The following is a 14829-nucleotide window of genomic DNA, read 5'->3' on the forward strand; positions in this document are numbered from 1 at the left end:
ATATAGTGATGCATGCCTGTGAAGCTAGCACTCTAGAGATGGAGGAGGCAGGAAGATCAGAAGTTCAAGATCACCCTCAGCTCCATAGTAAGTTAGAGGCCAGCCTAGGTAACATGGGACCATGTCTCAAAGCAAACAGAAAGAATAGAAAAGGATTTTAGCTGCTTAGCTGCCTCCTCTGTAAGAGAGACAAAGGCTAAGTTTCATAATCAGAAAATCAAACCATCCACCCCAATAGCCGAGAAGGGAATTGCTTCATGAAGGCTGTGAGCGGCCTTGGTCTTGTCCATCCCTACATCTCCAGTACCTAACCCATCGCATGGCACACAGCAAGCTCCCAGAAGACACTGCGGGAGGAGCAAATGTTTTGCCAAGGGTCTGGCCATTAAGACAGGATTGCTATGAAAACCCATCAGTACTATGGTCTCGCCGTGCTTTCCTAGCTAGAGCTAAGCTCTCTGTAGCAGAGATCACAGCAAGCTCTTCAGAGGATAGTCAGGCTCAGGAACATGGCTGGGTTGACTTTCAGAAGTCCAGGAAGTAGTTCCCATTTGGGTACCTTGTTCCTAACACTATCCCTACCTTGGAGCTGAAATTGTTGGGCCACTCTCAGAGAGTCAGGTTTGGGAACAAGCTTCTGCTCACAATCCTGCAAAAGTAAAAACGCAGTCAGCCAAGCAGTTGCTAATATTGCTGCTCATATCACAAATTTGAAGTATATTAAAAAAAAAAAGCTGGACAGCGTAGATAGGTAGGGATCCCATGGAGGTAACATAAGCCTCTCTTTCAGCAGGGAGCTGGCCACTCCCCTGTGGCTTTTCATTACAATGTGGTTAAACTTCTCTCTGAGCTTGCAATTCTCTAAATTCATGAGAAAATGTGGATTTCTCTGAAAACTGCAGAGACAGGAAAATTGTGTTCATGTGTTTGTTTTCATTATCTGGGATTGTATGTTTTCTAAAGGATGATCCAAGGCCAGTTGGAAATGTCCTCTGCTCAGAGATTCCTTCCTCTGCAGGCTGAGAAGCATAAATGCCTAAGCAATCAGAGCACTCGCTTCTCTCTCTCTCTCTCTCTCTCTCTCTCTCTCTCTCTCTCTCTCTCTCTCTCTCTCTCTCTCTCTCTCTCTCTCTCTCTCTGAGTTTTTCACGAGAGATTAATTTATTTCTCCATTTCCACAGCCATGTTTTTGTCTGCATGATTAGCTGAATTTGCTCATGGTTGAACAGGGTGTATTAGGGGGAGGGAGGGGTGGGAGAGGAAGAAATCAACTCCCAGGAGCTGGAAAGACTACACAGTCAGTAAGCTGCATTCTGCTCTGGGTTCAGATCCGCAGCATCCATGTACAGCAGACACCTGTCACTCCAGCACCGGCAGAGGAGTGGGAGACACCCAGATCCCAGGGACTAACTAGCAAGCCAACCTAACTGAAATGATATACTCCCAGTTCACTGAGAATCAATGTCTCAAAAAAAAAAAAAATCAAGGTGGAAAGGATTAGAGGAAGACAGATGCAGTCAACCTCTGACCTCCATGTGTACACACCCATGCTTGTTTATTCTCTCTCTCTCTCTCTCTCTCTCTCTCTCTCTCTCTCTCTCTCTCTCTCTCTCTCTCTCTTTCTCTCTCTCTCTCTCATACACACACACACACACACACCCTACAGGAGCATGATTCTAACATATACACAAGCATACATCACAGAGGTGAGGAAAGAAAGGATGAAGAAAGTTGTATTCACTTGGCCACTATGTAAGGAAAAAGCACAAGACTTTATTTCCAGAAGTGTCTCATTTTGAACACACAGGGGGGCTAACTTTTGCCTTTCTGAGTTTGTAGTTAGCACGGCAAAGCCTGCCTGTGCATACAGTTACCAAGCCTGACAGTTTCTCCTTGCAGCACCGTAAAAGCGTGAGAAATTATACCTTTCATGGTAACTTTCCTTCCTCCATGAGGTTTCCAGATTTCTTCAGGGACACCTAAATTCATGAATCAGCACAGCTGGGCAGCAAGCAGGAACACCACTATAATACAAACATTTTTCTTGTAAAAATCTGTTTGGAAGATTCTGGACTGCTGGAGATTTGTTTTATGAAAGATGTTTCCCTCTGGATTATGTGACTGGAAACCTGATTCAAAGCATGCCTTCATCTCTTTTGCTTTTGTCTGGACAAGTGGTTGTAACATTGAGTTTTCAGCTTAAGCCCTGTATGAGACTTAAGTCATAAACCAGCAATTTCGCTTGGGAAGGACCAGAGACAAGCACAGCCCCCATTTCCTTTAACTGTGTGTATTGCTGAAACAGAAGGCTTTGCTTTTTTGTTTTCAATGTTTGAGTTTTTTGAGACCACCCTCCACGAATTGTTTTATTTCCCCTAAAAAAAAAAAAAAGCCTTTTGGATCCTCCCAGTAATTTACAGAAGAGTACAAATGCTTTCTGAGGAAGCTTGATTAAAATGTTATAACCTACCTCAGAGGCCATCTTGTTTGGATCTGTATCTCTACTGCTGAGCTAGCGCCAGGTTCTGCACCTTGATACACAGTTTCCTTATTCAGCTGTTCCACTCTCACCAGGATCAACCCTCCCAGGTTATCTCCCAGGCCTCTTAAAAGATACTGTTTCTTCTTGGTCTTTGCCTGCTCCTTTGTATTTTGTCTCTCTGCATCTCGCTTTGCCTCTCTGCTCATCAGTATTTTCTACGGCTTCAAGCTATGTTCTTAAATGACTGGCTACAAGCATCCCTTCCCCAGAAAGAATACAGCATTTCCCAGAAAGATCACAGCTTCTCTACAAAGTGTGTTCTCCTCTACTTTCCTCAAAGCGTGGAGCAGATGTACATGGGCTGTAAAAGTACAAGAAACACCAGTGACAGGCTGGGTTCATTGTAGCCTGTAGAGGTTTTCACACCTATGTGTAATCTATAACAGCAAGCCTTTGCTGGCCCTGGTTCTAGAACGATTTTTTTGGAGATGTTTATGAGTTCATTTTGTTAAAAAAAAAAATAGCCATGACTTCCTTTAAATTCACAATCAAGGAGACAGCAAGGATTTAAGCTCCTTTTTTAGAGTTTCCCACATGGAAAGGGAAACCAGGTCACCCCCTTGAAGCTTCACAAGAAGGTCACTGGGGTTAGAAATCAACTTCTAGAGGGGACACAGCCACGAAGCCCAGGAGAGGAGGAGTCTCCCCTCCAAATATTGTTATTGTTGTCTCAATTGTTTCTGTTTTTGAAAGATATGCACAATGCTCTAGATGCCTCTGTGAAGCATTAAGGTAAACTAAACTCTCACTTTCTTTCAACAGCATAAGAGAGAGACCCTTAAGATGACCAAGTATGTAGAGCTGGTTATTGTGGCAGACAACAGAGAGGTAAGGACCTGTGAAACTGTGCAATTGGTCTCAAAAAGAAATGAGAGAAAGTATTTAGCCAGTTAGGACTTGCTTTACCCTGATATCTTCTTACAAACACTGGAGATGAGAATTTAAAAATGGACTTTTCTAATCTGAAGAACCATAGACCATTTAAGATGCATCTAGTATAATATAATTGCAAAGTGAAACCACACAGGGTTTCTCTATAGCTAAATTCTCTGAGTAAGGAGAATTATCTAGGAAGAGTGAAAGATGGCTTTAAATTATATTTTAACATTTTGGGATAAGTTGGGCACATCTTGATATGAATGAATGAATGAATGAATGAATGAATGAATGAATGAATGAATGCTATACAGACATGGTAGAGAAATCCTTCCCCCTTGTGATAATGGTTTTTCACTGTTGGTTTTTTTTCTTTACATTCATTTTAAATCATTTTTTAACTTATCTTCCCTACCATTCTATTAACTTATTATAAATTGGTGACAATTTTCTCCTAAATGCATTTAGCATGCAAGAATGAAAACAGCTTGACAAATTCCCAGAAAATTCTCCCCATTCTGGAAGGTCAACGTAAAGGAAAGAATGTGTTAACTTTTTCCCTATTGTCCTTGGACATGTTGCCATGAGCTTTTCTTGCTTCTCATATTTAATGTCTAAAAACAAACATAAAGGAAGTATCTTAGGAAGTTAAAATCAAGGCGATGATATGAAAAGTGGCTTTGGAGGGAGAGTCTCCCCACTGTACATTTTATCTTTGCCAAAATGTGTCCCTTCCTCTATCACTAATGAGGCTGGAGAATTGCAGAAGTTGCTCTCCTATGAGCCCTTGGCCTGAGCCAGTTGAAGGGAACTGCAGGGACTCCCCAGCTGGGGAAACTACCTGGCACAATGGGAACCCCTTGTACTGTACTGAAGGGTTCCCCAGGACTACAGCGTGTCACCAAAGCCCAGAATCTGGGAGGAGGAATCCTGATTGATATTCTTACCATAATTAATGCTGACATTTAAAATTGTTAAGTTTCAGAGGCAAGGAAAAGATCTGGAGAAAGTTAAACAGCGATTAATAGAGATCGCCAATCACGTTGACAAGGTAAGCTCCTTTGCAGGTGATTAAACTGTGCAGATCTTGCCAGTGTTCAGAAATGAGGCTGGGAAAATTAAGTACACTTCCTCTGACTGAGCTGAAAGACCAAAATCTGTGCTTGCCCTCTGAGTGGCCATTCCTCTGAGCAGGTTATTTCCAGGTCCTGGGCAACTTAGGAGATTCCAGCCCTAGCTGGTCTGTACTGTGATGGTTTGGGGGACTCAGCCTCCTCTAGGATCTTGTCTTACCAGGAAGTGTTCCAGGCTAAGAGATTTCTGGACAATGCATTTGGCAGAATTCTGGTAGGATAGTACATTGAAACTTCAAGAACTTGTAGCCCTGCCTCTTTCCTGCTCTCCAGTGTGGAGTTCATGGTGCACCAGTGTAGACTAGAGGGTGGGCTCTACAGGCTCCACTGTCAGAACCCAGAAGCTGACATCTGGCTCAGTCATCACATTAGTCCCCGCCCACTTCCATCCATATGATAGATACCTGTAGAAAAACTGTGGAAAAGGGCACCTTTATTTTGACTTATGGCTTTGGGAGTTTCAGGATGAGGTCTGCCGGCTCCAAGGCTCTGGACCATCATGGCAGAGAAAGTGTGGGGCAACACAGTTGCTCAACTTGTGGTGGCCAGGGAGCTGAGAGAGCAAGGAGTGGCCCCCAAGTGTATCTTTTTAGGACACACCCTTGTAATCCTTAAACTAGCCCCCCCTCCCCGAGTAATAACACCCTAGTATTACTCCAGCCAGACAGGAACCATGTGAGAATCTTCACAACCCAATCACATCTCAGGGATTCGTTTGCAGAAGCTCCTTGAAGAGCTCTTCCTCTAAGAACAACAACTATTGGAAGACCTAAACTGGGAACAAGGGAGACCCCACCACCATTTTCGCAAGTTGATTTCTAGGGAGAAGAGCCTGTGGGAATCTGATTCCTTCTAAAGCATCCTTCTCTCAGTGGCCCTCCTGCCAAATAGAATCTGTCTGGGGCTGGTGGTTCTCATCTGAGGCAGGCCTTCTCTCAATGGCTTACACATCACTGCTGGGGGATAGGTCCAGGAGGGTCTGACTTGTCTGACTTCTTGTTTGCTGGCAGAGGTGAGGGAAGCACCTGAGCATGGGTGATTTCAGATGTCCCCTGGAGACTTTCATATTCTTTGTGGCTGACAGCTCCAGGGCCCAAAGCCAGGAATTCACTTGGCACAGGGCTACACTATGGATGCCACCAGTGGAGAGAAGGGACAAAGCTGACCTCGATAGGAACACCTCTCCTACCCATGACATCTATATGGAAAGGAAGGTCTGCCTATAGCTGTGCCTCTTACAGCCAGGCCTCTGTGACATAACCACTTTTCACAGAGAGCATTTTTGAAGGACTTCTTGCTGCATCTTTCTTTCCAACCAATCCTGTTCTGTTCAACTTGCATTTTCAAGATTTTCATAGGGTAGAAGTCTAAAGGCCTTCCATAAATCCATCTATGCCCTATAAGAGCTTACTGTCCTAAGTTCTATGCACCATGAACTTAGAAGCCATCAGATTTGTAGTCCTTCTTTTTTGCAGTCACAGCAAACTCATAGCAGGTAGACATAGAACTCCTTCCTCCTGCACCCAAGTGACAACCCTTCAATATGCTGTAAGCAGAGGTCTCTAGAGTTGCAGGTGAGAGCCACTCACTTTCCCTGGGATAGGGACAGGGGTTGTTGAAGATGCAACAGTGATCTTGCAAGGTAGAGCATGGGTGAATGGGTGCACTCAGAGCAAGGAAGGGCTTGGTTTGTTCCTGCCCCTTATAGATATAGTAACAGAGCATGGGTTGTAGTCACAGAGCATGGGTACATGCAGGTATTGCATGTGTTTTTGTATACACACAGGCATGCTCATCCATGCCGATGTGCATGTGTGCATGCATGTTTGTGTTTGTGTGTGCACAGGATAGAAACTGATAAATTGGAATTGGAATTTAGTTTGCCAAAGGTCCCAGTTCCTTTGGCAGACCCTTGAGACAGACTGAACTCTGGAACAACACATGTTTTTTTTTGGTTTGGTTTGGTTTGGTTTGGTTTTTAAGAGACAGGGTTTTCTGTGTAGCCCTGGCTGTCCTGGAACTCACTTTGTAGACCAGGCTGGCCTCAAACTCAGAAATCCTCCTGCCTCTGCCTCCCAAGTGTTGGGATTAAAGGTATGAACCACCACCACCCGGCAACACAAGGTTTTTAAGAATGCTTTAGTAGTAACTTTTTGCACATTACCGTGTATCCTAAAGTTGAAAGATGAAGGAGAATCCTGGTTGGGGAACCAGTTGTTTGGGAAGGGGGGGGTGCGTGTGTGTGTGTGTGTGTGTGTGTGTGTGTGTGCATGGATCCTGGGAAATATGTCAAGCATTGTCCAGGAGTTAAGGCTGGGTCCTAGTGACTGAGGATGTGGGTTAATTACCCACCGTCCATGCATGAAGCACTGAGTCATATCCCTGGCACCACAGAAACAGGCCATGGTAGAGCTTGCCTATAATTCCAACTCTTGGAAATAGAGGCAGAAGATCAGAAGCCTAAGGTCATCCTCACCTACATAGTGAATTAGGGGCTAGCATGGGCTACCTGAGACCTGTCTAAATGGAAAAGCAGGATCATAACCAGCCTGAGGTACTAGAATTCCCTGGGGCATTTTGTTTATTCATGTGACTACCCTTAAAATAATGCTTCCTAAATCTTATCCTTCCCATTCTGTCCTGATCGACCTGGGGGGGGAGGGGTTTGACACAGATCCATCCAGAGTTTGCCTAAAATTGGTGACATAAAGCAGAGACACCGTGACAGAAAGTGAAAGCATTAAGTAGTTAAGAGACCAGGCGCACTAAGAAAAACTGTCACCTGATAGCCCCCACCCACTCTTCCCTAAAGAGGGAAAGAGCTCATCCTGACCCTCAGAAGTAAATGGAAATGGTGGGCTACATTGACACCTAACTAGAAATTGCTGAAACCCCACTTGAAGAAGTGATCCTTTGGTCCTCTGCATTATCCATCTTTACATATTATTCTAGCTCTATCTTGCTTCAGTTCATAAAACTGAAAAATGAGCAAATGGAGGGGGGTCTCTTAATAGCTTATTGCTAGTCATTAAAGAGCAGTATGCGTCTAAAAGACCTAATGGGCTCAGTCAAGTGTGCCAGCCTGGACAAAGGAGGTCTGAGCCAATTTGCTGAGCACAAAGACATGTTTAGCCCTGGTATGACCTTTCTACAGCTCCTGGAAACCCCGGAGAGGACACTCAGACTCCTTGGGCAACTCTGGATCCACAGTTGTTGGCTCCAGGCAACATCAGACTTCCCAGTTTCAGTTTCACAACTATACCCTTGGGAGAGTCTCGGCCCAAAACTCATTGACTGTCTCAGTGGCCACTTTGCTTGCTGACATCTTGGCTTGGTTTGGGCATTCTAAATTAATAACCATTTAGCTGTACTACTTGGAGAAAGAGAAAGCTTCAGACTGGAAGACAGAAGTGACTTAGAGACAAAGGTGAAGTCCTAAAAAGGGTCAGGAAATCCCAGGTGGCAGGAACAGAATGAGTGTCTGATGTTCATGCTTCCAGAAAAAACTTTGAAGCATCCTTTCTGGGTCCCGACTACACAGCCACAGGAGCCTCTATGACTGAAGCTTTGCATCTTGAAGCCAACACTCCAACCCAGCCTTCTTAAGCTGTGATGTCAGCTCCATGCCTCAGTAGCCATCCTCTGAAGGGCTGTGAATTACTTCTGCTGTCTTCACTCTTGTGACCACCCGCTCTTTTCCTCCTCCCAGGCTTGTTGCCTGAAGAAGGCAAGCTCTCCTGGGACCCTAGAGAATTCTACCACCCTTGTCTCATATCTATTCCCTCCAGAAACCTTTGACCCTTCCACCACAGCATTCTCTGGACTTCCTGTTGGTGCTCTTGCTCAGTGGGATAGCATATCAGTTCACTGGATTCATGGTAGTATTCCCTGTGCTCTAAAGCCTTGCGCTAACCTCTGAGCAGCTGAGCCAGGGTGAGGCCTTCCTAATCTTTATTTGTTCTGCTTGTGCCATATTCAAGAACTGACAGTATCTATTTGTGGTTGTTGCATATAGGGACAATCTCTCATGTGGGTCTCTGACTTCGTCTATGTATATTCTAGAATCCCTGAGCCAGGCAGGCATCTGCCAGGCTCCATTTGACCTACGTAGGCCTGTGAGGTTTTCTAGAAGTCTAGAATCACAGTACTCTCAATGTGGGTGGCAGTTTTAATTATTCAAATCATGACATCAGAGTCAACCATCTGCGTACCAGCCCAGCCATGCAGTTATGATCCTGAATAATTTACCTGGCTCCTCCAAACCTCAGTGTCTTGACACTAAAATGGGAGCGGTAGCAATTTCTAACTCCTCCCAGGGTTTAGAAAGCACCTTGGCACCAAACCAGAGTTGGGCTTGTGCTCATTAAACTTAACTAAAAAGAACCATGATGACCTGTGGGCAAACCAAAGAGGAACATTCAGTGAGGGCAGTGAATGAAGGTTTGCTGTAGGCAAAGCACACATGCAAGTTAACCAACAGTACCAACTTTAGAGAGGAGTTGACTAAGCCTGAAGTCTGGGAGAGGATGTGGTTTGCAAGGCTCACAGAAAAGTACAACCTCTCAATTGGTATGACTAGCCTCTCGGGTCGATATGTTGCTAAGTTAGTGCTGAGAAAGATGATAGGTTAGGCCTGGGCAGACCTTAGCTCCTGCTTCCATTCAATACTCCTGGGAGGACACTGAGAAACAGTGTCCATTTCTCAGAAGGCAATCCTCCAGGCCACTCAGGATATCTGGCCCTCGGGACTCTCTTAGAAAGTTGACATAAACATCAGCTGAATATTTGTTTTCCGATTATTGTTGACCATTGTACGTTACACAGCTGGAAATGTCATTTTGAGGGGAGCCCCTGATTTGAGAAGGCATCATTCAGGATGATCCTGAAACTGTTTTTTCTGAGAAACTCAGGAAGTTTGCAAATAGGCACAAGTCGTGTGATTTCTTGATTTAAAACATACCATCAGACAACATTTTGCTTATATAATTGTCTCATTAATGTATTAATTTCATATGGTCTTCATTATCTGTTTTATCCCAACTTGGACCACTGCAATCAACATAGCCTGTGACATAATTTGTGTCCCAGCTGAGTTCTTTGAGTTCTTCTGCTGACCCAGGGTTCACCACGTGACTCTGGGAATCAGCAAGGGAAAAAGATGAGCTTTCTTGCGTGGGGTTGAGAATCTGGGGTCAGAGGCTCAGCCTTAGGGGCTCCATGCACTTCAGCTCACCACGTTGGAATGGCGTTTAACTCCCAAATGTGAAGCTGCTGGGCTTCTTGTTCCTTGCTGGACAGATGTTACTAGACATGTAGGGGATCTGCCTCCCTCTGGAGTTGGCTATAAAGCTATGCTTTTCTCCTTATGTGTCAAGGGTCTCAGAAGCAGGGGGGAAGGGACTTTCTTATTGCATGTGGACTTGTATGTCACTGGTATCAAAGATTAATAGGGCAGCAAGGTAACTTGTGTCTTTATCTCTTAGCTGTGACCACAGTTATCTCCCTGTCACTATGCTGCTATATACGAAGCAAGAACGATTTGGAACAATTTACATGACCCTTCCCAGCCTCATTGTCTTGACTATAAAGGAATGATATCAGTTCTCAACTGTATAGTTGCATTGTGGACTGAACTGTGGGTCTAAAAGCCCCTTAGCATCAAGCCCAGGATGGACTGATATGCATTTTATGTTGGCTAGCCATTCCTGCTGCCCCTCCAGGCTTAGACAAGACAAGCCATCTTTTGACAACTAGAAGACTTGTCTTCTCCCACCTCCTATGGATGGGGAAGATGGGTTTGGTTGAAGCCATTACCCCCTCTATGTAGGGATGAAAGAGAAGACTCCCTTTGAGTCTGCTCAAAACTTTCTCTCTCAAGCTCCTGTGAGAAGAGCTCCACATGACAGATCTTTCCATCTCACTTTTTGATATGGTAAGAAAAATATGGTCATAAATTTACAGCAGAAGGTTTTGTCTATGCTTCTGTTATTCTGAAAGGCTCTAAACTTATTAATTTGATAAGTAGTGGAACATGATGGTGTCAGCCAGGGCTGAGTCTTTGCTGAGAAATTCAGATTCATTTTCAGTATCTCATAGATAGAACACTATACTTGAAATGAAAATATTATTATTATTGGCAGAAGTATCTGAATGATCTTCATCTTGTTTTTTCTTGCAGTAGGTATTAATTTCCAGCATATTAAATGGTAACCTACATCTACAGGCATACTTAAATCATGACAGGTTGTTTCCATGCAGATACAGACAGACAGGGGAGAAATAACTGATAACTTTAGCATAGAATTGGTCAACGTTCGGGAGTCCAGTTAACATTCCACTTTGCATTGAGTACTAAGACTTATTTCTTAAACTCTGTTGCCATTGAAACAAAGGTACCCAGAGAGGGGTTTTCCTGACTTTCAAGAATGAACTGCAAACAGTTAAATCAGTTCCAGTTCTCTCTTAAGTTCCTGACAATGTGATCCTCCAAGGATGTCCATTCTCTTAGTTTTACAGACCACTGAACATCCGGATCGTGCTGGTGGGAGTGGAGGTGTGGAATGACATCGACAAATGCTCTATAAGCCAGGACCCATTCACCAGCCTCCATGAGTTTCTAGACTGGAGAAAGATAAAGCTTCTACCTCGAAAATCCCATGACAATGCTCAGCTTATCAGGTGAGCAGGGTTGTCTTCCTCTATTAAAGATACAGTGCCATGCCCTCGTACTTTCCTGGGGTTACCAGAGCCACATCTGCCTACACAGCATACTGGCTCCTTCAAAGGGCTTGCTTCCCAGCCTTCATCACGGGCCAAGCACATCCTTACCTGGCATCACACATCCATCAGGGTCTCCTGTCCCCCTGCAGGACTCTCATTTATGGTCCCCCCACATCATAACTCTCCCCATAACTGAGTATTTTCCTCTATGCTAGTTTTTCTGGTATTAGTCTTAATAAGGTTGCCTCAAGTATCCTATCACTGGTGGAAAAATCTATGTTTCTACAAGATCTGAGAGCAAGGCATCTGAGTAAAGATGGGCAGGTACCTGGGGAAACACCTAGGGACTTTCTCCTCTGTTGGAAGAGTTCTCTCTGGATTTCCAGGTCACTGAGTATCATCTTGACCTAGTGATCTTCACCCAGTCAGTATTCTACTGGGCACCTGCTAGGACCCAGGTAGGTGCTTTGAGTATAACAGTAGCCAGTATTAAACCTTCTTGCTCTGAGGAATATCTGTCTGCTGAGAGAAAGCAGAAGAATAGAAAGCACCAGAGTAGCAAGTGCTATGGAGATGTGAAATAAAGGGGGAGGTACAACTGTCCTGAGGCACATGGTGAGTGGCTCCAGGCACCTTTACATTTTAAAGAAGAGAATGTCCCTATATTAGCCTGAATCCATAGGAAGCAGATGTTTTCGGAAATGCCACGTTTATTTTAATCTTTAGGCACTTCTTACTATTATTTGTTTGTTCTTGTGTAACTTAGATCACCAAAGCAAAACCTTCAGACACTGTTCTTTGGCCAGTCAGATCTAGCTTGTTGATCGTTTATGAGAAAGGAACAAGAGGGTTCTGTGTTCCCTTTTGGAAACACCGCCATCCACCATCAGGCTGTCAGTAGTCCCTGATCCTTTATTCTAGCTATTTCTCCTGGGTCCCCTGTGAATGTGTTTGGTTTCTTCCCATTTCATGCACTAATCAGTCCTACACTGTTAAAAGTGCATTTTATGTGCTTTAAGTTGGAATGTTTTGTTTTTGTTTTTTTCCCCACTAAAGGAATCTGTCCAACCTAAACATCTGGAAATAAGTTAACATCTTTAACCTTCTTAATTTACTTGTATATGTAGTTGTAACCATCCATATGGTCTGTGTATATGAGCAGCTGTAACTACAAAAGCTGAATGAAGCGCCTACTGCTGTATATATGAGTGTTCGGTTGACCCACCATATCTGAGGGTTCCACACCCATGGATCTAACCAACCCCAAACCAGAAATGTTCAGAGAAGAGGTCATATCTTTACTGAGCATGTGCAGACCTTCATCTTAGTCATCTCTGAATAATTCAGTGTAATGATTGATAGACAAATTGCATTAAAGACAAGTAATCAAGAGATTGGGTTGTATGGGTGCATAGGCTCTATGCAAACACAATGTCATTTTATGTGAGGAACTGAGTATCTATGAGTTGTGGTACCCACATAAGATTAAAAGTTTAATCTTTATGGATAACAAGGGATGGTTCTAGTTCCATAGATAGATAGATAGATAGATAGATAGATAGATAGATAGATAGATAATTGACTAAAAAGAAAATAAGGAAAAACAGAAGAGAGATGGATGAAACAATGACATTTATATACATGCTACTTCTGTCCAATTAATCATTGTGAAGATTTCACTTTATTTTATTTAAATGTATGAGTGTTTGTCTACATGCACCTCTATGTACCACATGTGCCTGATGCCCACAGAGGCCAGAAGAGGAAGCTGGATCCCCTAGGACTAGAGTTACAGACAGTTGTGAGCTGTGAGTTGTGGTGCTAGGAATGGAATCCAGGTCCTTTATCTTATCTTAACTGAGCCATCTCTCCAGCCCCCTATTTGACTTTTCAAACTGTAACTGCATTGTCTGTTGGTATCTGGCCAATATAACATGACTAAGTGACTTGATTACTTTGTAGGAGTACAACAAATACAGCCTTAACATGTTAGTGCATGGGTCTGGGATTAAGAAACACACTGAAGCCGGGCAGTGGTGGTGCATACCTTTAATCCCAGCAATTGGGAGGCTGGGGCAGGTGGATTTCTGAGTTTGCAGCCAGCCTGGTCAACAGAGTAAGTTCCAGGACAGCTAGGGCTATACAGAGAAACCCTGTCTTGATAAAATGAATGAAAGAAAGAAAGAAAGAAAGAAAGAAAGAAAGAAAGAAAGAAAGAAAGAAAGAGAGAGAGAGAGAGAGAGAGACGGGGGAGAGAGGAAGGAAAGAAAGAAGGAAGGAAGGAAGGAAGGAAGGAAGGAAGGAAGGAAGGAGGAAGAAAAAGAAGATAGAAACGCACTGAGATAGTCATTAGATTGTTATAATTAGATTCATGATTAGATTGAGATTCCAGATAGGAGAATGCCTTCTGGAAGGTCTCTTCCCAAAGTTTCCTCCCTGATACCAAGGCTCTGTGGGTGCTTACTTACTATACACTAGCTCTGGAGAAAAGATCGCTTTCCTGCCGATTTCAGTCTCAAAAGTTATATTGGCAGAACACTTTAAAGGATTCTGTGTCTGGCCATGATGAGTTACACAGGAAAGCAAATTCTAGCTACAACAGAAAATATCCCAAGCTGTCACCTATGTTTCCTTTAGCAAACAGTGATTCCTAGTGACTTCTCAGCCTTTCCATCAGTAGACATTGTTTCAAAGGAACAGATTTTTACAGGAAGCAGGCAGGCTACAACTTCTAAATACAAAGTAACGCCTGGCGGCTGTCCCAGTCTGGACAGCAAAACTCTACAAGAATTATGGGGCCATCTTGCAACTGGAAAAAGTAAAGTGTAATGAAAAAAAGATAAACGTCTCAAGTAAATACCCCCTCCTAGGGCTGTTTGCTTCAGTGAACATTCCATGGCAGGCATGCCTAACAAGATTTGAAATGTTGGGAAATGCACCCGTAATGCGTGAGATTAAAGGAAGTCCTTCCTTTTGTTTTTGTAGTGGGGTTTATTTCCAAGGAACCACCATCGGCATGGCCCCCATCATGAGCATGTGCACTGCAGAACAATCTGGAGGAGTTGTCATGGTAAGCCAAAGATGTCTGGGAGACATCTTGCCTGCCTAATGATTTCCCCAGGAAATCTTCTCTTGTCAGACTTCTTGAAACTAGCTCCTTCGCATTGATGCTTTCTAGATTTGCCTCTAACTTTTTTTTTATAACATATTTATGATTTCTTTTTCCACATGTGGGGGACAGTTTAGAAGACACAGATGGTCTTCAAGGAAGGCAAACATGGAAGAGTAGCCCCTTCTGTGGAGAAATATTTCAAATGGGACTATTGGTCAAAGTATCTCAATCCAAGAAAGTTTCTGATGTTGGGATAAGCCAGGACATGGGGTTTGCCCTCTGTGCTCAGTTTGGGGAGGGGGTGGTAGGAGGGATAGACTGTGGTCTCACCAAATGTTGCCACTCAAGTGATTTTTTGATGGTTCTGCCCCTGCGCCCAACAGTTAGAAGTTTGAGGTTTTTCACTATGTACCATTGCAAATGCTTTCCATACCTTCTGGCCAGAG

General features: G+C 43.7%; 1 protein-coding gene across 1 annotated transcript in view; it reads left to right on the forward strand.

Moving 5' to 3' along the window:
• Positions 1-14829, forward strand: part of Adam12 (ADAM metallopeptidase domain 12) — a 329625-nt gene that overhangs the window by 242176 nt on the left and 72620 nt on the right. The window contains exons 8-11 of the mRNA XM_052174478.1: positions 3305-3370; positions 4398-4469; positions 11060-11229; positions 14257-14341. Coding sequence (XP_052030438.1) covers positions 3305-3370; positions 4398-4469; positions 11060-11229; positions 14257-14341 — 393 coding nt within the window. The remainder of the gene's footprint in view (positions 1-3304; positions 3371-4397; positions 4470-11059; positions 11230-14256; positions 14342-14829) is intronic.

This window comes from Apodemus sylvaticus, chromosome 1 (genome assembly GCF_947179515.1).
Source record: "Apodemus sylvaticus chromosome 1, mApoSyl1.1, whole genome shotgun sequence".
Taxonomy (NCBI): domain Eukaryota; kingdom Metazoa; phylum Chordata; class Mammalia; order Rodentia; family Muridae; genus Apodemus; species Apodemus sylvaticus.